Source organism: Salvelinus alpinus, chromosome 4 (assembly GCF_045679555.1).
Source record: "Salvelinus alpinus chromosome 4, SLU_Salpinus.1, whole genome shotgun sequence".
Classification (NCBI taxonomy): Eukaryota; Metazoa; Chordata; class Actinopteri; order Salmoniformes; family Salmonidae; genus Salvelinus; species Salvelinus alpinus.
Genome location: NC_092089.1, coordinates 17,197,400 through 17,220,140, shown reverse-complemented (window position 1 = coordinate 17,220,140; position 22,741 = coordinate 17,197,400). Strand labels below are relative to the sequence as shown.

Sequence of the window (22,741 nt, the reverse complement as noted above, 5' to 3'; positions counted from 1 at the left end):
TCTTACTGAGATTTACTGTCAGGGCCCAGGTCTGACAGAATCTGTGCAGAAGATCTAGGTGCTGCTGTAGGCCCTCCTTGGTTGGTGACAGAAGCACCAGATCATCAGCAAACAGTAGACATTTGACTTCGGATTCTAGTAGGGTGAGACCGGGTGCTGCAGACTGTTCTAGTGCCCGCGCCAATTCGTTGATATATATGTTGAAGAGGGTGGGGCTTAAGCTGCATCCCTGTCTCACCCCACGACCCTGTGTGAAGAAATGTGTGTGTTTTTTGCCAATTTTAACCGCACACTTGTTGTTTGTGTACATGGATTTTATAATGTCGTATGTTTTACCCCCAACACCACTTTCCATCAATTTGTATAGCAGACCCTCATGCCAAATTGAGTCGAAGGCTTTTTTGAAATCAACAAAGCATGAGAAGACTTTGCCTTTGTTTTGGTTTGTTTGGTTGTCAATTAGGGTGTGTAGGGTGAATACATGGTCTGTTGTACGGTAATTTGGTAAAAAGCCAATTTGACATTTGCTCAGTACATTGTTTTCATTGAGGAAATGTACGAGTCTGCTGTTAATGATAATGCAGAGTATTTTCCCAAGGTTACTGTTGACGCATATTCCACGGTAGTTATTGGGGTCAAATTTGTCTCCACTTTTGTGGATTGGGGTGATCAGTCCTTGGTTCCAAATATTGGGGAAGATGCCAGAGCTAAGGACGATGTTAAAGAGTTTTAGTATAGCCAATTGGAATTTGTTGTCTGTATATTTGATCATTTCATTAAGGATACCATCAACACCACAGGCCTTTTTGGGTTTGAGGGTTTTTATTTTGTCCTGTAACTCATTCAAGGTAATTGGAGAATCCAATGGGTTCTGGTAGTCTCTCTCTCTCTCTCTCTCTCTCTCTCTCTCTCTCTCTCTCTCTCTCTCTCTCTCTCTCTCTCTCTCTCTCTCTCTCTCTCTCTCTCTCTCTCTCTCTCTCTCATGCATTCACAAGCTGATCCTGGGAAAGAGCTCTTTTCACACCCTTGGACCTCGAAACTGAGATTTCTATTCACTGCACAGCGCTCTGCTCTCACAGACAGGGGAAGAGATTGAACATTTTGCATGGTTGCTTAGCCAGTCAGTTCCTTAAATTAACCTGAATATATACGTCCAAAGTTGAGGAAACAGTCAACTTTGATCAGAATTGTCCTGTTAGCAATTTTCAATCTCCAAATACAGGACGGGAAGAGTCAATTCCTTGGGCTACATGATGGTGGCCATCCGTCAGCTGACATTTGACCCCTGACATTTGACCCCTGATGCATCACTCTTTAGGAGATCACTGAGGCCGGCAGCACAGTGAAACTCTGACTCTGCTCTGCTGAATGTAATGCCAGCCTGGACTGCCCTTATTGATGTTAGTGTATTGATATCAGTGTCAGGTGAAATGGGTAGGAAGGCTTCTCTCTAGATTGGGGGAAATAGAGACTGAACAGACCTTATGATTACTGTGAAACTACTTCCTGTCCTCACTGAACTGAGCAGACCATATGATTACTGTGAAACTACTTCCTGTCCTCACTGAACTGAACAGACCATATGATTACTGTGAAACTACTTCCTGTCCTCACTGAACTGAACAGACCATATGATTACTGTGAAACTACTTCCTGTCCTCACTGAACTGAACAGACCATATGATTACTGTGAAACTACTTCCTGTCCTCACTGAACTGAACAGACCATATGATTACTGTGAAACTACTTCCTTTCCTCACTGAACAGAACAGACCATATGATTACTGTGAAACTACAATCTGTCCTCACTGAACTGAACAGAACATATGATTACTGTGAAACTACTTCCTGTCCTCACTGAACTGAACAGACCATATGATTACTGTGAAACTACTTCCTGACCTCACTGAACTGAACAGACCATATGATTACTGTGAAACTACTTCCTGTCCTCACTGAACTGAACAGACCATATGATTACTGTGAAACTACTTCCTGTCCTCACTGAACTGAACAGACCATATGATTACTGTGAAACTACTTCCTGTCCTCACTGAACTGAACAGACCATATGATTACTGTGAAACTACTTCCTGTCCTCACTGAACTGAACTGACCATATGATTACTGTGAAACTACTTCCTGTCCTCATTGAACTGAACAGACCATATGATTACTGGGAAACTACTTCCTGTCCTCACTGAACTGAACAGACCATATGATTACTGTGAAACTACTTCCTTTCCTCACTGAACAGAACAGACCATATGATTACTGTGAAACTACTTCCTGTCCTCACTGAACTGAACAGACCATATGATTACTGTGAAACTACTTCCTGTCCTCACTGAACTGAACAGACCATATGATTACTGTGAAACTACTTCCTGTCCTCACTGAACTGAACAGACCATATGATTACTGTGAAACTACTTCCTGTCCTCACTGAACTGAACAGACCATATGATTACTGTGAAACTACTTCCTGTCCTCACTGAACTGAACAGACCATATGATTACTGTGAAACTACTTCCTTTCCTCACTGAACAGAACAGACCATATGATTACTGTGAAACTACAATCTGTCCTCACTGAACTGAACAGACCATATGATTACTGTGAAACTACTTCCTGTCCTCACTGAACTGAACAGACCATATGATTACTGTGAAACTACTTCCTTTCCTCACTGAACAGAACAGACCATATGATTACTGTGAAACTACTTCCTGTCCTCATTGAACTGAACAGACCATATGATTACTGTGAAACTACTTCCTGTCCTCACTGAACTGAACAGACCGTATGATTACTGTGAAACTACTTCCTGTCCTCACTGAACTGAACAGACCATATCGGACATCACTAATGTGCAGTGCATGTTAGAACCATTATTCAGTGTTCTATTCCCAGTGTTTTATTCTCAGTGTTCAATTCTCAGTGTTCTATTCTCAGTGTTCTGTTCTCAGTGTTCTGTTCTCAGTGTTCTGTTCTCAGTGTTCTGTTCTCAATGTTCTGTTCTCAGTGTTCTATTCTCAGTGTTCTATTCTCAGTGTTCTATTCTCAGTGTTCTGTTCTCAGTGTTCTATTCTCAGTGTTCTATTCTCAGTGTTCTGTTCTCAGTGTTCTATTCTCAGTGTTCTATTCTCAGTGTTCTATTCTCAGTGTTCTGTTCTCAGTGTTCTGTTCTCAGTGTTCTGTTCTCAGTGTTCTGTTCTCAGTGTTCTATTCTCAGTGTTCTATTCTCAGTGTTCTATTCTCAGTGTTCTATTCTCAGTGTTCTGTTCTCAGTGTTCTATTCTCAGTGTTCTATTCTCAGTGTTCTATTCTCAGTGTTCTATTCTCAGTGTTCTATTCTCAGTGTTCTAACTCTTATCTGTCAAACACCTGGAGATTGATTTGTAGACAGAGTGCCCTCTTTGCATATCAGTCAGATTACCTACAGTAGTTGTGGGTAATGGTTCAAGGATAGAGACGTTTGTTTGTTTCAATTTGTGTTACCCATCAGTCTCTCCTCACATCATTACCCCGTCACAGTGTTACTCCTCACATCATTACCCCGTCACAGTGTCTCTCACATCATTACCCCGTCACAGTGTTACTCCTCACATCATTACCCCATCACAGTGTCTCTCCTCACATCATTATCCCATCACAGTGTCTCTCCTCACATCATTACCCCATCACAGTGTCTCTTCTCACATCATTACCCCATCACAGTGTCTCTCCTCACATCATTACCCCATCACAGTGTTTCTCACATCATTACCCCGTCACAGTGTCTCTCCTCACATCATTACCCCATCACAGTGTCTCTCCTCACATCATTACCCCATCACAGTGTCTCTTCTCACATCATTACCCCATCACAGTGTCTCTCCTCACATCATTACCCCATCACAGTGTCTCTCCTCACATCATTACCCCGTCACAGTGTTTCTCACATCATTACCCCATCACAGTGTCTCTCACACCATTACCCCATCACAGTGTCTCTCCTCACATCATTACCCCATCACAGTGTATCTCCTCACATCATTACCCCATCACAGTGTCTCTCCTCACATCATTACCCCATCACAGTGTCTCTCCTCACATCATTACCCCATCACAGTGTCTCTCCTCACATCATTACCCCATCACAGTGTCTCTCCTCACATCATTACCCCATCACAGTGTATCTCCTCACATCATTACCCCATCACAGTGTCTCTCCTCACATCATTACCCCATCACAGTGTCTCTCCTCACATCATTACCCCATCACAGTGTTTCTCACATCATTACCCCATCACAGTGTCTCTCCTCACATTAACCCATCACAGTGTCTCTCCTCACATTATCCCATCACAGTGTTTCTCCTCACATCATTACCCCATCACAGTGTCTCTCCTCACATCATTACCCCATCACAGTGTCTCTTCTCACATCATTACCCCATCACAGTGTCTCTCCTCACATCATTACCCCATCACAGTGTCTCTCCTCACATCATTACCCCATCACAGTGTCTCTCACATCATTACCCCATCACAGTGTCTCTCCTCACACCATTACCCCATCACAGTGTCTCTCCTCACATCATTACCCCATCACAGTGGCTCTCCTCACACCATTACCCCATCACAGTGTCTCTCCTCACATCATTACCCCGTCACAGTGTTTCTCCTCACATCATTACCCCGTCACAGTGTCTCTCCTCACATCATTACCCCATCACAGTGTCTCTCCTCACATCATTACCCCATCACAGTGTCTCTCCTCACATCATTACCCCATCACAGTGTCTCTCACATCATTACCCCATCACAGTGTCTCTCCTCACATTACCCCATCACAGTGTCTCTCCTCACATTACCCCATCACAGTGTCTCTCCTCACATTATCCCATCACAGTGTCTCTCCTCACATCATTACCCCATCACAGTGTCTCTCACATCATTACCCCATCACAGTGTCTCTTCTCACATCATTACCCCATCACAGTGTCTCTCACATCATTACCCCATCACAGTGTCTCTCCTCACATCATTACCCCATCACAGTGTCTCTCCTCACACCATTACCCCATCACAGTGTCTCTCCTCACATCATTACCCCATCACAGTGTCTCTCCTCACATCATTACCCCGTCACAGTGTCTCTCCTCACATCATTACCCCATCACAGTGTCTCTCCTCACATCATTACCCCATCACAGTGTCTCTCCTCACATCATTACCCCATCACAGTGTCTCTCCTCACATCATTACCCCATCACAGTGTCTCTCTGGGGACAGAGCTAGCGTATCAGTCTCTCTCGGGACAGAGCTAGCCTATCACAGTCTCTCTGGGGACAGAGCTAGCCTATCACAGTGTCTCTGGGGACAGAGCTAGCCTATAAGGCAGGATGTGGGAGCGGAGGACAAGCTGCTGTGTTTTATAAAAAGGATGCTACTGGCTTTCTATACACCATAATAATGAAGGCTGCAGCCGTATCAGGGCTACTGGCTTTCTATACACCATAATAATGAAGGCTGCAGCCGTATCAGGGCTACTGGCTTTCTATACACCGTAATAATGAAGGCTGTAGCCATTTCAGGGCTACTGGCTTTCTATACACCATAATAATGAAGGCTGCAGCCGTATCAGGGCTACTGGCTTTCTATACACCATAATGATGAAGGCTGCAGCCGTATCAGGGCTACTGGCTTTCTATACACCATAATAATGAAGGCTGCAGCCGTATCAGGGCTACTGGCTTTCTATACACCATAATAATGAAGGCTGCAGCCATATCAGGGCTACTGGCTTTCTATACACCATAATAATGAAGGCTGCAGCCGTATCAGGGCTACTGGCTTTCTATACACCATAATAATGAAGGCTGCAGCCATATCAGGGCTACTGGCTTTCTATACACCGTAATAATGAAGGCTGTAGCCATTTCAGGGCTACTGGCTTTCTATACACCGTAATAATGAAGGCTGCAGCCGTATCAGGGCTACTGGCTTTCTATACACCATAATAATGAAGGCTGCAGCCGTATCAGGGCTACTGGCTTTCTATACACCATAATAATGAAGGCTGCAGCCGTATCAGGGCTACTGGCTTTCTATACACCATAATAATGAAGGCTGCAGCCGTATCAGGGCTACTGGCTTTCTATACACCATAATAATGAAGGCTGCAGCCATATCAGGACTACTGGCTTTCTATACACCATAATAATGAAGGCTGTAGCCGTATCAGGGCTACTGGCTTTCTATACACCATAATAATGAAGACTGCTGCCATATCAGGGCTACTGGCTTTCTATACACCATAATAATGAAGGCTGCAGCCGTATCAGGGCTACTGGCTTTCTATACACCATAATAATGAAGGCTGCAGCCGTATCAGGGCTACTGGCTTTCTATACACCATAATAATGAAGGCTGCAGCCGTATCAGGGCTACTGGCTTTCTATACACCATAATAATGAAGGCTGCAGCCGTATCAGGGCTACTGGCTTTCTATACACCGTAATAATGAAGGCTGTAGCCATTTCAGGGCTACTGGCTTTCTATACACCATAATAATGAAGGCTGCAGCCGTATCAGGGCTACTGGCTTTCTATACACCATAATGATGAAGGCTGCAGCCGTATCAGGGCTACTGGCTTTCTATACACCATAATAATGAAGGCTGCAGCCGTATCAGGGCTACTGGCTTTCTATACACCATAATAATGAAGGCTGCAGCCATATCAGGGCTACTGGCTTTCTATACACCATAATAATGAAGGCTGCAGCCGTATCAGGGCTACTGGCTTTCTATACACCATAATAATGAAGGCTGCAGCCATATCAGGGCTACTGGCTTTCTATACACCGTAATAATGAAGGCTGTAGCCATTTCAGGGCTACTGGCTTTCTATACACCGTAATAATGAAGGCTGCAGCCATATCAGGGCTACTGGCTTTCTATACACCATAATAATGAAGGCTGCAGCCGTATCAGGGCTACTGGCTTTCTATACACCATAATAATGAAGGCTGCAGCCGTATCAGGGCTACTGGCTTTCTATACACCATAATAATGAAGGCTGCAGCCGTATCAGGGCTACTGGCTTTCTATACACCATAATAATGAAGGCTGCAGCCGTATCAGGGCTACTGGCTTTCTATACACCATAATAATGAAGGCTGCAGCCGTATCAGGGCTACTGGCTTTCTATACACCATAATAATGAAGGCTGCAGCCGTATCAGGGCTACTGGCTTTCTATACACCATAATAATGAAGGCTGCAGCCGTATCAGGGCTACTGGCTTTCTATACACCATAATAATGAAGGCTGCAGCCATATCAGGACTACTGGCTTTCTATACACCATAATAATGAAGGCTGTAGCCGTATCAGGGCTACTGGCTTTCTATACACCATAATAATGAAGGCTGCAGCCGTATCAGGGCTACTGGCTTTCTATACACCATAATAATGAAGGCTGCAGCCGTATCAGGGCTACTGGCTTTCGCGCCTAACATCTCCTAGCTGTGACAATATTCACTGTATACTACACTATTGGGCTCGTTCAACACATCCTGATTTGGAGAGGTCACTGGGGAGCAGCGTTCAACTGTGGTTCACAAGGCTACTATACTATGGCCTCTCAGGTATCATCTGTTGCCTGGCCTTACTATCCTCTCTGTGTTTCTGTTTGTCTCCAGGAAAGGCAAAGATGTGCCTCCATCCTTCAAGCACTTCTTCAGCAGCGCCTTGGCCCTCAGCTGCATCAACCTTTCAGGGACCAGACTCCCTCCAGAGGCCTTGAAGTGAGCAAATTAACCATGCTGACTCTGTCTTCCTCTCCTCTGTCTTTCTCTCCTCTGTCTCTGTCTTTCTCTCCTCTGCCTCTGTCTTTCTCTCCTCTCTCTTTCTCTCCTCTGTCTTTCTCTCCTCTGTCTCTGTCTTTCTCTCCTCTGTCTCTGTCTTTCTCTCATCTGTCTTTCTCTCCTCTGCCTCTGTCTTTCTCTCCTCTGTCTCTCTTTCTCTCCTCTGTCTTTCTCTCCTCTGTCTCTCTTTCTCTCCTCTGTCTTTCTCTCCTCTGTCTTTCTCTCCTCTGTCTTTCTCTCCTCTGCCTTTCTCTCCTCTGTCTCTGTCTTTCTCTCATCTCTGTCTTTCTCTCATCTCTCTGTCTTTCTCTCCTCCTTCTGTCTCAATCTCTCTGCTCTTCTCTCTCTCCCCTTTCTGTCTCAATCTCTCTGTTCTCTCTCCCCCCTCTGTCTCAATCTCTTCTGTCCCTCCTCACTTTCCCTCTCTCTCATCTCCTTCTTTCTCGCTCTTTCTCACCTCTCTTTGTCTGTCTCTTCTCTCTCTTATGCTCCCCTCCAATATTTATTTTGTTCCATAATAGGAAATAGAGCTACACTGAGGGTACAAAACATTAGGAACACCTTCCTAATATTGAGTTGCACCCCCTTTTGCCCTCAGAACAGCCTCAATTCGTTGGGGGCATGGGACTCTACAAGGTGTTTAAAGTGTTCCACAGGGATGCTGGCCGGTTTTGACTCTAATGCTTCCCACAGTCGTGTCAAGTTGGCTGGATGTCCTTTGGGTGGTGGACCATTCTCGATACACACGGGAAACTGTTGAGCGTGAAAAACCCAGCAGCGTTGCAGTTCTTGACGCGTCTGGCACCTACTACCACTCCCTGTTCAAAGGCACTTTAAGCTTTTGTTTTGCCCATTCACCCTCTGAATACATAAACAATGTCACTTCTGCTCCCCCCCCGGCGCAAGAGGGCGCCAGGCTGCCCTGCATCACGCACTCCTATCATCCATTACGCACACCTGCCTTCCCTCGTCACGCGCATCAGCGACTTGGACTCACCTGGACTCACTCGTCACCTGTTATTACCTCCCCTATATTTGTCAGTTCCCCAGCTCTGTTCCCCACTTCTGCTTTGATTGTCTTTTGTTTGTGTTACCTGTTTGCTGACGCTGTTCCTGTCTCGTTCCATGTCCGTTATTTATTAAATGTTATTCCCCGTTACCTGCTTCGTCTCTCCAGCGTCATCCCATGTGACAAACAATCCATGTCTCAATTATCTCAAGGCTTAATAAACCTTCTTTGCCCCGTCTCATCCCCTTCGTTTACTCTGATTGAAGTGGATTTATGCCCCGTCTCCTCCCCTTCGTTTACTCTGATTGAAGTGGATTTATGCCCCGTCTCATCCCCTTCGTTTACTCTGATTGAAGTGGATTTATGCCCCGTCTCCTCCCCTTCGTTTACTCTGAGTGAAGTGGATTTATGCCCCGTCTCATCCCCTTCGTTTACTCTGATTGAAGTGGATTTATGCCCCGTCTCATCCCCTTCGTTTACTCTGATTGAAGTGGATTTATGCCCCGTCTCCTCCCCTTCGTTTACTCTGATTGAAGTGGATTTATGCCCCGTCTCATCCCCTTCGTTTACTCTGATTGAAGTGGATTCATGCCCCGTCTCCTCCCCTTCGTTTACTCTGATTGAAGTGGATTTATGCCCCGTCTCATCCCCTTCGTTTACTCTGATTGAAGTGGATTTATGCCCCGTCTCCTCCCCTTCGTTTACTCTGATTGAAGTGGATTTATGCCCCGTCTCATCCCCTTCGTTTACTCTGATTGAAGTGGATTTATGACCCGTCTCCTCCCCTTCGTTTACTCTGATTGAAGTGGATTTATGCCCCGTCTCCTCCCCTTCGTTTACTCTGATTGAAGTGGATTTATGCCCCGTCTCATCCCCTTCGTTTACTCTGAGTGAAGTGGATTTATGCCCCGTCTCCTCCCCTTCGTTTACTCTGAGTGAAGTGGATTTATGCCCCGTCTCATCCCCTTCGTTTACTCTGATTGAAGTGGATTTATGACCCGTCTCCTCCCCTTCGTTTACTCTGAGTGAAGTGGATTTATGCCCCGTCTCATCCCCTTCGTTTACTCTGATTGAAGTGGATTTATGCCCCGTCTCCTCCCCTTCGTTTACTCTGAGTGAAGTGGATTTATGCCCCGTCTCATCCCCTTCGTTTACTCTGATTGAAGTGGATTTATGCCCCGTCTCCTCCCCTTCGTTTACTCTGATTGAAGTGGATTTATGCCCCGTCTCATCCCCTTCGTTTACTCTGAGTGAAGTGGATTTATGCCCCGTCTCCTCCCCTTCGTTTACTCTGATTGAAGTGGATTTATGCCCCGTCTCCTCCCCTTCGTTTACTCTGATTGAAGTGGATTTATGCCCCGTCTCATCCCCTTCGTTTACTCTGATTGAAGTGGATTTATGCCCCGTCTCCTCCCCTTCGTTTACTCTGATTGAAGTGGATTTATGCCCCGTCTCATCCCCTTCGTTTACTCTGAGTGAAGTGGATTTATGCCCCGTCTCCTCCCCTTCGTTTACTCTGATTGAAGTGGATTTATGCCCCGTCTCCTCCCCTTCGTTTACTCTGATTGAAGTGGATTTATGCCCCATCTCCTCCCCTTCGTTTACTCTGATTGAAGTGGATTTAACACGTGACTTTCAGCTGGATTCACCTGGTCAGTCTATGTCAGGGAAAGAGCAGGTTCCTAATGTTTTGTACACTCAGTGTATATCTCACTCTCTCAGCATCCAATGAACTAGACTGGATTCTTCATCCCATAAACTAGACTGGATTCTTCATCCCATAAACTAGACTGTATTCTTCATCCCATAAACTAGACTGGATTCTTCATCCCATAAACTAGACTGTATTCTTCATCCCATAAACTAGACTGTATTCTTCATCCCATAAACTAGACTGTATTCTTCATCCCATAAACTAGACTGGATTCTTCATCCCATAAACTAGACTGTATTCTTCATTCCATTAACTAGACTGTATTCTTCATCCCATAAACTAGACTGGATTCTTCATCCCATAAACTAGACTGTATTCTTCATCCCATAAACTAAACTGGATTCTTCATCCCATAAACTAGACTGGATTCTTCATCCCATAAACTAGACTGGATTCTTCATCCCATAAACTAGACTGGATTCTTCATCCCATAAACTAGACTGGATTCTTCATCCCATAAACTAGACTGGATTCTTCATCCCATAAACTAGACTGGATTCTTCATCCCATAAACTAGACTGGATTCTTCATCCTATAAACTAGACTGGATTCTTCATCCCATAAACTAGACTGGATTCTTCATCCCATAAACTAGACTAGATTCTTCATCCCATAAACTAGACTAGATTCTTCATCCCATAAACTAGACTGGATTCTTCATCCCATAAACTAGACAGTATTCTTCATCCCATGAACTAGACTGGATTCTTCATCCCATAAACTAGACTGGATTCTTCATCCCATAAACTAGACTGTATTCTTCATCCCATAAACTAGACTGGATTCTTCATCCCATAAACTAGACTAGATTCTTCATCCCATAAACTAGACTGGATTCTTCATCCCATAAACTAGACAGTATTCTTCATCCCATAAACTAGACTGGATTCTTCATCCCATAAACTAGACTGGATTCTTCATCCCATAAACTAGACTAGATTCTTCATCCCATAAACTAGACTGGATTCTTCATCCCATAAACTAGACTGGATTCTTCATCCCATAAACTAGACTGGATTCTTCATCCCATAAACTAGACTACATTCTTCATCCCATAAACTAGACTGTATTCTTCATCCCATAAACTAGACTGGATTCTTCATCCCATAAACTAGACTAGATTCTTCATCCCATAAACTAGACTGGATTCTTCATCCCATAAACTAGACAGTATTCTTCATCCCATAAACTAGACTGGATTCTTCATCCCATAAACTAGACTAGATTCTTCATCCCATAAACTAGACTGGATTCTTCATCCCATAAACTAGACAGTATTCTTCATCCCATAAACTAGACTGAATTCTTCATCCCATAAACTAGACTGGATTCTTCATTGTTAGTCCCTATCATAACCTAACCAATAGTGAGTCTGCCTGAAATGTATTAAACAATATTGTTGTCTTCCTTGCAGAGCTCTTCTGCTCGGTCTGGCCAGTAACCCCAACATCAAGGACGTGTCTTTAGACCTCAGCTGCTGTGAGGTAAGAACACAGAGACTCTAAAGGAAGTGTCTTTAGACCTCAACTGCTGTGAGGTAAGAACACAGAGACTCTAAAGGAAGTGTCTTCAGACCTCAGCTGCTGTGAGGTAAGAATACAGAGACTCTAAAGGAAGTGTCTTCAGACCTCAGCTGCTGTGAGGTTAGAACACAGAGACTCTAAAGGACGTGTCTTTAGACCTCAGCTGCTGTGAGGTAAGAACACAGAGACTCTAAAGGAAGTGTCTTCAGACCTCAGCTGCTGTGAGGTAAGAACACAGAGACTCTAAAGGAAGTGTCTTCAGACCTCAGCTGCTGTGAGGTAAGAACACAGAGACTCTAAAGGATGTGTCTTTAGACCTCAGCTGCTGTGAGGTAAGAACACAGAGACTCTAAAGGAAGTGTCTTCAGACCTCAGCTGCTGTGAGGTAAGAACACAGAGACTCTAAAGGAAGTGTCTTTAGACCTCAGCTGCTGTGAGGTAAGAACACAGAGACTCTAAAGGAAGTGTCTTTAGACCTCAGCTGCTGTGAGGTTAGAACACAGAGACTCTAAAGGAAGTGTCTTCAGACCTCAGCTGCTGTGAGGTAAGAACACAGAGACTCTAAAGGAAGTGTCTTTAGACCTCAGCTGCTGTGAGGTAAGAACACAGAGACTCTAAAGGAAGTGTCTTCAGACCTCAGCTGCTGTGAGGTTAGAACACAGAGACTCTAAAGGACGTGTCTTTAGACCTCAGCTGCTGTGAGGTAAGAACACAGAGACTCTAAAGGAAGTGTCTTTAGACCTCAGCTGCTGTGAGGTAAGAACACAGAGACTCTAAAGGAAGTGTCTTTAGACCTCAGCTGCTGTGAGGTAAGAACACAGAGACTCTAAAGGACGTGTCTTTAGACCTCAGCTGCTGTGAGGTAAGAACACAGAGACTCTAAAGGAAGTGTCTTTAGACCTCAGCTGCTGTGAGGTAAGAACACAGAGACTCTAAAGGAAGTGTCTTTAGACCTCAGCTGCTGTGAGGTAAGAACACAGAGACTCTAAAGGAAGTGTCTTTAGTCCTCAGCTGCTGTGAGGTTAGAACACAGAGACTCTAAAGGAAGTGTCTTTAGACCTCAGCTGCTGTGAGGTAAGAACACAGAGAGGCTAAAGGAAGTGTCTTTAGACCTCAGCTGCTGTGAGGTTAGAACACAGAGACTCTAAAGGAAGTGTCTTCAGACCTCAGCTGCTGTGAGGTAAGAACACAGAGACTCTAAAGGAAGTGTCTTTAGACCTCAGCTGCTGTGAGGTAAGAACACAGAGACTCTAAAGGAAGTGTCTTCAGACCTCAGCTGCTGTGAGGTAAGAACACAGAGACTCTAAAGGAAGTGTCTTTAGACCTCAGCTGCTGTGAGGTTAGAACACAGAGACTCTAAAGGAAGTGTCTTCAGACCTCAGCTGCTGTGAGGTTAGAACACAGAGACTCTAAAGGAAGTGTCTTCAGACCTCAGCTGCTGTGAGGTAAGAACACAGAGACTCTAAAGGAAGTGTCTTTAGACCTCAGCTGCTGTGAGGTAAGAACACAGAGACTCTAAAGGAAGTGTCTTCAGACCTCAGCTGCTGTGAGGTCAGAACACAGAGACTCTAAAGGACGTGTCTTCAGACCTCAGCTGCTGTGAGGTAAGAACACAGAGACTCTAAAGGAAGTGTCTTTAGACCTCAGCTGCTGTGAGGTTAGAACACAGAGACTCTAAAGGAAGTGTCTTTAGACCTCAGCTGCTGTGAGGTAAGAACACAGAGACTCTAAAGGACGTGTCTTTAGACCTCAGCTGCTGTGAGGTAAGAACACAGAGACATTAAAGGAAGTGTCTTTAGACCTCAGCTGCTGTGAGGTTAGAACACAGAGACTCTAAAGGAAGTGTCTTTAGACCTCAGCTGCTGTGAGGTAAGAACACAGAGACTCTAAAGGAAGTGTCTTTAGACCTCAGCTGCTGTGAGGTAAGAACACAGAGACTCTAAAGGAAGTGTCTTTAGACCTCAGCTGCTGTGAGGTAAGAACACAGAGACTCTAAAGGAAGTGTCTTCAGACCTCAGCTGCTGTGAGGTCAGAACACAGAGACTCTAAAGGAAGTGTCTTTAGACCTCAGCTGCTGTGAGGTAAGAACACAGAGACTCTAAAGGAAGTGTCTTTAGACCTCAGCTGCTGTGAGGTTAGAACACAGAGACTCTAAAGGACGTCTCTTCAGACCTCAGCTGCTGTGAGGTAAGAACACAGAGACTCTAAAGGAAGTGTCTTTAGACCTCAGCTGCTGTGAGGTAAGAACACAGAGACTCTAAAGGAAGTGTCTTTAGACCTCAGCTGCTGTGAGGTAAGAACACAGAGACTCTAAAGGAAGTGTCTTTAGACCTCAGCTGCTGTGAGGTTAGAACACAGAGACTCTAAAGGAAGTGTCTTTAGACCTCAGCTGCTGTGAGGTAAGAACACAGAGACTCTAAAGGAAGTGTCTTCAGACCTCAGCTGCTGTGAGGTAAGAACACAGAGACATTAAAGGACGTGTCTTTAGACCTCAGCTGCTGTGAGGTAAGAACACAGAGACTCTAAAGGACGTATCTTCAGACCTCAGCTGCTGTGAGGTAACAACACAGAGACTCTAAAGGAAGTGTCTTTAGACCTCAGCTGCTGTGAGGTAAGAACACAGAGACTCTAAAGGAAGTGTCTTTAGTCCTCAGCTGCTGTGAGGTAAGAACACAGAGACTCTAAAGGAAGTGTCTTTAGACCTCAGCTGCTGTGAGGTTAGAACACAGAGACTCTAAAGGAAGTGTCTTCAGACCTCAGCTGCTGTGAGGTAAGAACACAGAGACTCTAAAGGAAGTGTCTTTAGACCTCAGCTGCTGTGAGGTAAGAACACAGAGACTCTAAAGGAAGTGTCTTTAGACCTCAGCTGCTGTGAGGTAAGAACACAGAGACTCTAAAGGACATGTCTTTAGACCTTAGCTGCTGTGAGGTAAGAACACAGAGACTCTAAAGGAAGTGTCTTTAGACCTCAGCTGCTGTGAGGTAAGAACACAGAGACTCTAAAGGACATGTCTTCAGACCTCAGCTGCTGTGAGGTAAGAACACAGAGACTCTAAAGGATGTGTCTTTAGACCTCAGCTGCTGTGAGGTAAGAACACAGAGACTCTAAAGGAAGTGTCTTCAGACCTCAGCTGCTGTGAGGTAAGAACACAGAGACTCTAAAGGAAGTGTCTTTAGACCTCAGCTGCTGTGAGGTAACAACACAGAGACTCTAAAGGAAGTGTCTTCAGACCTCAGCTGCTGTGAGGTAAGAACACAGAGACTCTAAAGGAAGTGTCTTTAGACCTCAGCTCCTGTGAGGTAAGAACACAGAGACTCTAAAGGAAGTGTCTTTAGACCTCAGCTGCTGTGAGGTAAGAACACAGAGACTCTAAAGGAAGTGTCTTTAGACCTCAGCTGCTGTGAGGTAAGAACACAGAGACTCTAAAGGAAGTGTCTTTAGACCTCAGCTGCTGTGAGGTAAGAACACAGAGACTCTAAAGGACATGTCTTCAGACCTCAGCTGCTGTGAGGTAAGAACACAGAGACTCTAAAGGATGTGTCTTTAGACCTCAGCTGCTGTGAGGTAAGAACACAGAGACTCTAAAGGAAGTGTCTTCAGACCTCAGCTGCTGTGAGGTAAGAACACAGAGACTCTAAAGGAAGTGTCTTTAGACCTCAGCTGCTGTGAGGTAACAACACAGAGACTCTAAAGGAAGTGTCTTCAGACCTCAGCTGCTGTGAGGTAAGAACACAGAGACTCTAAAGGAAGTGTCTTTAGACCTCAGCTGCTGTGAGGTAAGAACACAGAGACTCTAAAGGAAGTGTCTTTAGACCTCAGCTGCTGTGAGGTAAGAACACAGAGACTCTAAAGGAAGTGTCTTTAGACCTCAGCTGCTGTGAGGTAAGAACACAGAGACTCTAAAGGAAGTGTCTTTAGACCTCAGCTGCTGTGAGGTAACAACACAGGGAGAGAGAATTCCCTCCACCTTCTCACAGATCTGTAAAACTTCTCTGTTTTGTCAAAGAACGAGGATGATTGTTTTTAGGCCCTTTAGCATGACATGTAAACACGATGTATTTAGCCTTCCAGTTGTGGAAATAAATATGAAAGACAACTTTATTAGTCAGCATGAGATAACGACAGAGGAAAAGTGTTTTAGTTGCTTTATCAATTTACTATACATCAATGGTCTCTTCACTATAGTACTATATGCCCTAATATGTAACATTAAAAACATTAGCAAATCTGCTAAAGCAAGAATCCACCTCTTGTTCCTGGTCCAGATACGTGACATTGAGCTGAACGTTCTTCGTCAGTTTAAGAATGATAAAGTGCACTAGTTTTGGCCTTGATCGTTGTTGGAGTGAACATCCCATAGCACGGTCTGTTGTTAGAGCTTCCTCCTCTCCACATATACCTGATGAGTCGACTATAACTCTACATACTGGATCACTTGGCGAAGCGAGAGAGAGAGAAGAGAGGAACAGGAAGGAGATTGAATAGAAATGGCTAATTATGTCACGCACTCACACACACACACACACACACACACACACACACACACACACACACACACACACACACACACACACACTCTCTCTCTCTCACCCCCATTGCCCTAATCTAATAAAGATATCTTTCCACAGGTTCATTGAATACCACTGCAGCAGGAACCACAGTTAGAGAAATCATTTCACATGTTAAACCGCTGCTGAGACACTGAACGATCTCTTGCCGTTCAGTCTTAGTGGGTGTAATAATGAACCGTTGGTTTGAAGCAGTCTCACTGTGTGCTACAGTACTATATGTGTTCTTGGCTGATTCTCACTGTGTGCTACAGTACTATATGTGTTCTTGGTTGATTCCCAAATGACACCATATTCCCTGTGTAGTGCACTACTTTTGACCAGAACCCAATAGGCCCAGGTCAGAAGTAGTGCACTAAATAGGGAATAGGGTGCCATTTGGGATGAATACTCTTGTCTAATTGTATGCGGATGATCTAGCCAGAGGATTGTTCCCTCTAATAGCTAGCTACTGGTCCCTGTATATCTCTGATGTGTGTTGTTCCCTCTAATAGCTACCTACTGGTCCCTGTATGTCTCTGATGTGTGTTATTCCCTCTAATAGCTAGCTACTGGTCCCTGTATGTCTCTGATGTGTGTGTTATTCCCTCTAATAGCTAGCTACTGGTCCCTGTATGTCTCTGATGTGTGTTGTTCCCTCTAATAGCTAGCTACTGGTCCCTGTATGTCTCTGATGTGTGTTGTTGTTCCCTCTAATAGCTAGCTACTGGTCCCTGTATGTCTCTGATGTGTGTTGTTATTCCCTCTAATAGCTAGCTACTGGTCCCTGTATGTCTCTGATGTGTGTTGTTCCCTCTAATAGCTAGCTACTGGTCCCTGTATGTCTCTGATGTGTGTTGTTGTTCCCTCTAATAGCTAGCTACTGGTCCCTGTATGTCTCTGATGTGTGTTGTTATTCCCTCTAATAGCTAGCTACTGGTCCCTGTATGTCTCTGATGTGTGTTATTCCCTCTAATAGCTAGCTACTGGTCCCTGTATGTCTCTGATGTGTGTTGTTGTCCCCTCTAATAGCTAGCTACTGGTCCCTGTATGTCTCTGATGTGTGTTGTTGTCCCCTCTAATAGCTAGCTACTGGTCCCTGTATGTCTCTGATGTGTGTTGTTCCCTCTAATAGCTAGCTACTGGTCCCTGTATGTCTCTGATGTGTGTTGTTCCCTCTAATAGCTAGCTACTGGTCCCTGTATGTCTCTGATGTGTGTTATTCCCTCTAATAGCTAGCTACTGGTCCCTGTATGTCTCTGATGTGTTGTTATTCCCTCTAATAGCTAGCTACTGGTCCCTGTATATCTCTGATGTGTGTTATTCCCTCTAATAGCTAGCTACTGGTCCCTGTATGTCTCTGATGTGTCCTGTTCTCTCCCCCTAATGCTGCTCTAAGCTTGGTCACTGTGTAAGTATCACCCTGACTAACTACTGATAACTACTGTTAACTCCTGGCAATAATTCCAGCTATCTCCTGGCTTTAATTCCTGTTAACTCCTGGCTGTAATTCCTGTTAACTCCTGGCTGTAATTCCTGTTAACTCCTGGCTGTAATTCCTGTTTACTCCTGGCTGTAAATCCTGTTAACTCCTGGCTGTAATTCCTGTTTACTCCTGGCTGTAAATCCTGTTAACTCCTGGCTGTAATTCCTGTTTACTCCTGGCTGTAAATCCTGTTAACTCCTGGCTGTAATTCCTGTTTACTCCTGGCTGTAAATCCTGTTAACTCCTGGCTGTAAATCCTGTTAACTCCTGGCTGTAAATCCTGTAATTCCTGTCACCTCCTTTCTCTGGTGTTGTCATTCAGTTACACCCATTTACCACCCATCATCATTCCATCATCATTCCCTTCGTAAACTGTCTCTCAATTATAAAGCTTTTTGGCTATTGATTACACCAAGTCATGGTCATTGAAGTGAATGTTTTGTGATCAGATGATCCATGTTGTTCATTTCCCAGTACTTAGAATAGTGGCGTAGTTCATGTCCCCTGTTCTGAACAGACATGGCAGGTTTTTAACATCTCATTGTGTTGCTTTACCCTCTCTGCTTTTTCTAACGTGTCTGTTAGTGGTGTTGTACCATAGACGGTGTGGTATCTCCCTCCATTTTAGTTCTCTCTCTTTATCTAAACATATATTGTTATCCCAGCCCTAGGGAAGCTGATGTTCTGTATATACATATATTGTTATCCCAGCCCTAGGGAAGCTGCTGTTCTGTATATACATCTATTGTTATCCCAGCCCTAGGGAAGCTGCTGTTCTCTATCTACATCTATTGTTATCCCAGCCCTAGGGAAGCTGCTGTTCTCTATCTACATCTATTGTTATCCCAGCCCTAGGGAAGCTGCTGTTCTGTATATACATCTATTGTTATCCCAGCCCTAGGGAAGCTGCTGTTCTCTATCTACATCTATTGTTATCCCAGCCCTAGGGAAGCTGCTGTTCTCTATCTACATCTATTGTTATCCCAGCCCTAGGGAAGCTGCTGTTCTCTATCTACATCTATTGTTATCCCAGCCCTAGGGAAGCTGCTGTTCTCTATCTACATCTATTGTTATCCCAGCCCTAGGGAAGCTGCTGTTCTGTATATACATCTATTGTTATCCCAGCCCTAGGGAAGCTGCTGTTCTCTATCTACATCTATTGTTATCCCAGCCCTAGGGAAGCTGCTGTTCTCTATCTACATCTATTGTTATCCCAGCCCTAGGGAAGCTGCTGTTCTCTATCTACATCTATTGTTATCCCAGCCCTAGGGAAGCTGCTGTTCTCTATCTACATCTATTGTTATCCCAGCCCTAGGGAAGCTGCTGTTCTCTATCTACATCTATTGTTATCCCAGCCCTAGGGAAGCTGCTGTTCTCTATCTACATCTATTGTTATCCCAGCCCTAGGGAAGCTGCTGTTCTCTATCTACATCTATTGTTATCCCAGCCCTAGGGAAGCTGCTGTTCTCTATCTACATCTATTGTTATCCCAGCTTCCCTAGGGAAGCTGCTGTTCTGTGTCTCATATCTCATCTTGTCTCTCGGTTGACAGCTCAGGTCTGGGGGGTCACAGATCCTGGAGGGATGCATCGCTGAGCTCCCCAACATCTCCAGTCTGGACATCTCTGACAACGGTAAGACTATATCTAGCTTCTCTATATCTATAATGTTAAGACGACATCTCCAGTCTGGACATCTCTCACAACGGTGAGACTCTATCTAGCTTCTCTATATCTATAATGTTAAGACAACATCTCCAGTCTGGACATCTCTCACAACGGTGAGACTCTATCTAGCTTCTCTATATCTATAATGTTAAGACAGCATCTCCAGTCTGGACATCTCTGACAACGGTAAGACTATATCTAGCTTCTCTATATCTATAATGTTAAGACAACATCTCCAGTCTGGACATCTCTGACAATGGTAAGACTCTATCTAGCTTCTCTATATCTATAATGTTAAGACAACATCTCCAGTCTGGACATCTCTGACAACGGTAAAACAAGACAAGGGAATGCAGTTGATCCAGTATAAAGCAGGGGTGTCCAAAGGGTTGTGTGGGTGGCTGGGTATAAAGGGTTGTGTGGGTGGCTGGGTATAAAGGGTTGTGTGGGTGGCTGGGTATAAAGGGTTGTGTGGGTGGCTGGGTATAAAGGGTTGTGTGGGTGGCTGGGTATAAAGGGTTGTGTGGGTGGCTGGGTATAAAGGGTTGTGTGGGTGGCTGGGTATAAAGGGTTGTGTGGGTGGCTGGGTGTAAAGGGTTGTGTGGGTGGCTGGGTGTAAAGGGTTGTGTGGGTGGCTGGGTGTAAAGGGTTGTGTGGGTGGCTGGGTATAAAGGGTTGTGTGGGTGGCTGGGTATAAAGGGTTGTGTGGGTGGCTGGGTGTAAAGGGTTGTGTGGGTGGCTGGGTATAAAGGGTTGTGTGGGTGGCTGGGTATAAAGGGTTGTGTGGGTGGCTGGGTGTAAAGGGTTGTGTGGGTGGCTGGGTATAAAGGGTTGTGTGGGTGGCTGGGTGTAAAGGGTTGTGTGGGTGGCTGGGTATAAAGGGTTGTGTGGGTGGCTGGGTATAAAGGGTTGTGTGGGTGGCTGGGTATAAAGGGTTGTGTGGGTGGCTGGGTATAAAGGGTTGTGTGGGTGGCTGGGTATAAAGGGTTGTGTGGGTGGCTGGGTATAAAGGGTTGTGTGGGTGGCTGGGTGTAAAGGGTTGTGTGGGTGGCTGGGTGTAAAGGGTTGTGTGGGTGGCTGGGTGTAAAGGGTTGTGTGGGTGGCTGGGTGTAAAGGGTTGTGTGGGTGGCTGGGTGTAAAGGGTTGTGTGGGTGGCTGGGTATTAAGGGTTGTGTAGGTGGCTGGGTATAAAGGGTTGTGTGGGTGGCTGGGTGTAAAGGGTTGTGTGGGTGGCTGGGTGTAAAGGGTTGTGTGGGTGGCTGGGTGTAAAGGGTTGTGTGGGTGGCTGGGTGTAAAGGGTTGTGTGGGTGGCTGGGTGTAAAGGGTTGTGTGCGTGGCTTGTGTGGGTGGCTGGGTATAAAGGGTTGTGTGGGTGGCTGGGTATAAAGGGTTGTGTGGGAGGCTGGGTGTAAAGGGTTGTGTGCGTGGCTTGTGTGGGTGGCTGGGTATAAAGGGTTGTGTGGGTGGCTGGGTATAAAGGGTTGTGTGGGTGGCTGGGTATAAAGGGTTGTGTTGGTGGCTGGGTGTAAAGGGTTGTGTGGGTGGCTGGGTATAAAGGGTTGTGTGGGTGGCTGGGTATAAAGGGTTTTGTGGGTGGCTGGGTATAAAGGGTTGTGTGGGTGGCTGGGTGTAAAGGGTTGTGTGGGTGGCTGGGTATAAAGGGTTGTGTGGGTGGCTGGGTGTAAATGGTTGTGTGGGTGGGTGGGTGTAAAGGGTTGTGTTGGTGGCTGGGTATAAAGGGTTGTGTGGGTGGCTGGGTATAAAGGGTTGTGTGGGTGGCTGGGTGTAAAGGGTTGTGTGGGTGGCTGGGTGTAAAGGGTTGTGTGGGTGGCTGGGTATAAAGGGTTGTGTGGGTGGCTGGGTATAAAGGGTTGTGTGGGTGGCTGGGTGTAAATGGTTGTGTGGGTGGCTGGGTGTAAAGGGTTGTGTGGGTGGCTGGGTGTAAAGGGTTGTGTGGGTGGCTGGGTGTAAAGGGTTGTGTTGGTGGCTGGGTGTAAATGGTTGTGTGGGTGGCTGGGTGTAAAGGGTTGTAGGGGTGGCTGGGTATAAAGGGTTGTGTGGGGGGCTGGGTATAAAGGGTTGTGTGGGTGGCTGGGTGTAAAGGGTTGTGTGGGTGGCTGGGTGTAAAGGGTTGTGTGGGTGGCTGGGTATAAAGGGTTGTGTGGGGGGCTGGGTGTAAAGGGTTGTGTGGGTGGCTGGGTGTAAAGGGTTGTGTGGGTGGCTGGGTGTAAAGGGTTGTGTGGGTGGCTGGGTATAAAGGGTTGTGTGGGTGGCTGGGTGTAAAGGGTTGTGTGGGTGGCTGGGTGTAAAGGGTTGTGTGGGTGGCTGGGTATAAAGGGTTGTGTGGGTGGCTGGGTATAAAGGGTTGTGTGGGTGGCTGGGTATAGGCTTTTTCTCCAGCCCAACAAACCCAGTAGTGCAGCTGACTCGACTAATATAATGATTTATTTGAAGACTGTGATCAGCTGATTGGTTGAATCAGGTTTGTTACTGCTTTGGCTCCCAGAATGCCCTTTAGATGATTGGTTTGTGTTTCCTCCAGGTCTGGACTCTGACCTGTCCACTCTGCTGGTGTGGCTGGCCAAGAACCGATCCATCCGACACCTCTCACTGGGGAAGAACTTCACCAACATCAAGTCCAAGTACGACTGGGGGGAGGGGCAGCACTGGGGGAGGGGCTGGGTCAGCACTGGGGGAGGGGCTGGGTCAGGACTGGGGGAGAGCTGGGTCAGCACTGGGGGAGGGGCTGGGTCAGAACTGGGGGAGGGGCTGGGTCAGGACTGGGGGAGGGCTGGGTCAGGACTGGGGGGGGGGGCTGGGTCAGGACTGGGGGGGGGGGGGGGCTGGGTCAGGACTGGGGGAGGGCTGGGACAGCACTGGGGGAGGATGGGGTCAACACTGGGGGGGGGGGGCTGGGTCAGGACCAATATCCTTACTG

The 22,741-nt window shown here is 45.9% G+C and overlaps 1 protein-coding gene across 1 annotated transcript in view; it reads left to right on the top strand.

Annotated features, from left to right (window-relative positions):
- LOC139572434 (F-actin-uncapping protein LRRC16A-like) overlaps positions 1 to 22,741 on the top strand; it is a 131,976-nt gene that overhangs the window by 25,817 nt on the left and 83,418 nt on the right. Inside the window, exons 5-8 of the mRNA XM_071395185.1 lie at positions 7,692 to 7,796; positions 11,994 to 12,063; positions 19,689 to 19,770; positions 22,346 to 22,445. Coding sequence (XP_071251286.1) covers positions 7,692 to 7,796; positions 11,994 to 12,063; positions 19,689 to 19,770; positions 22,346 to 22,445 — 357 coding nt within the window. The remainder of the gene's footprint in view (positions 1 to 7,691; positions 7,797 to 11,993; positions 12,064 to 19,688; positions 19,771 to 22,345; positions 22,446 to 22,741) is intronic.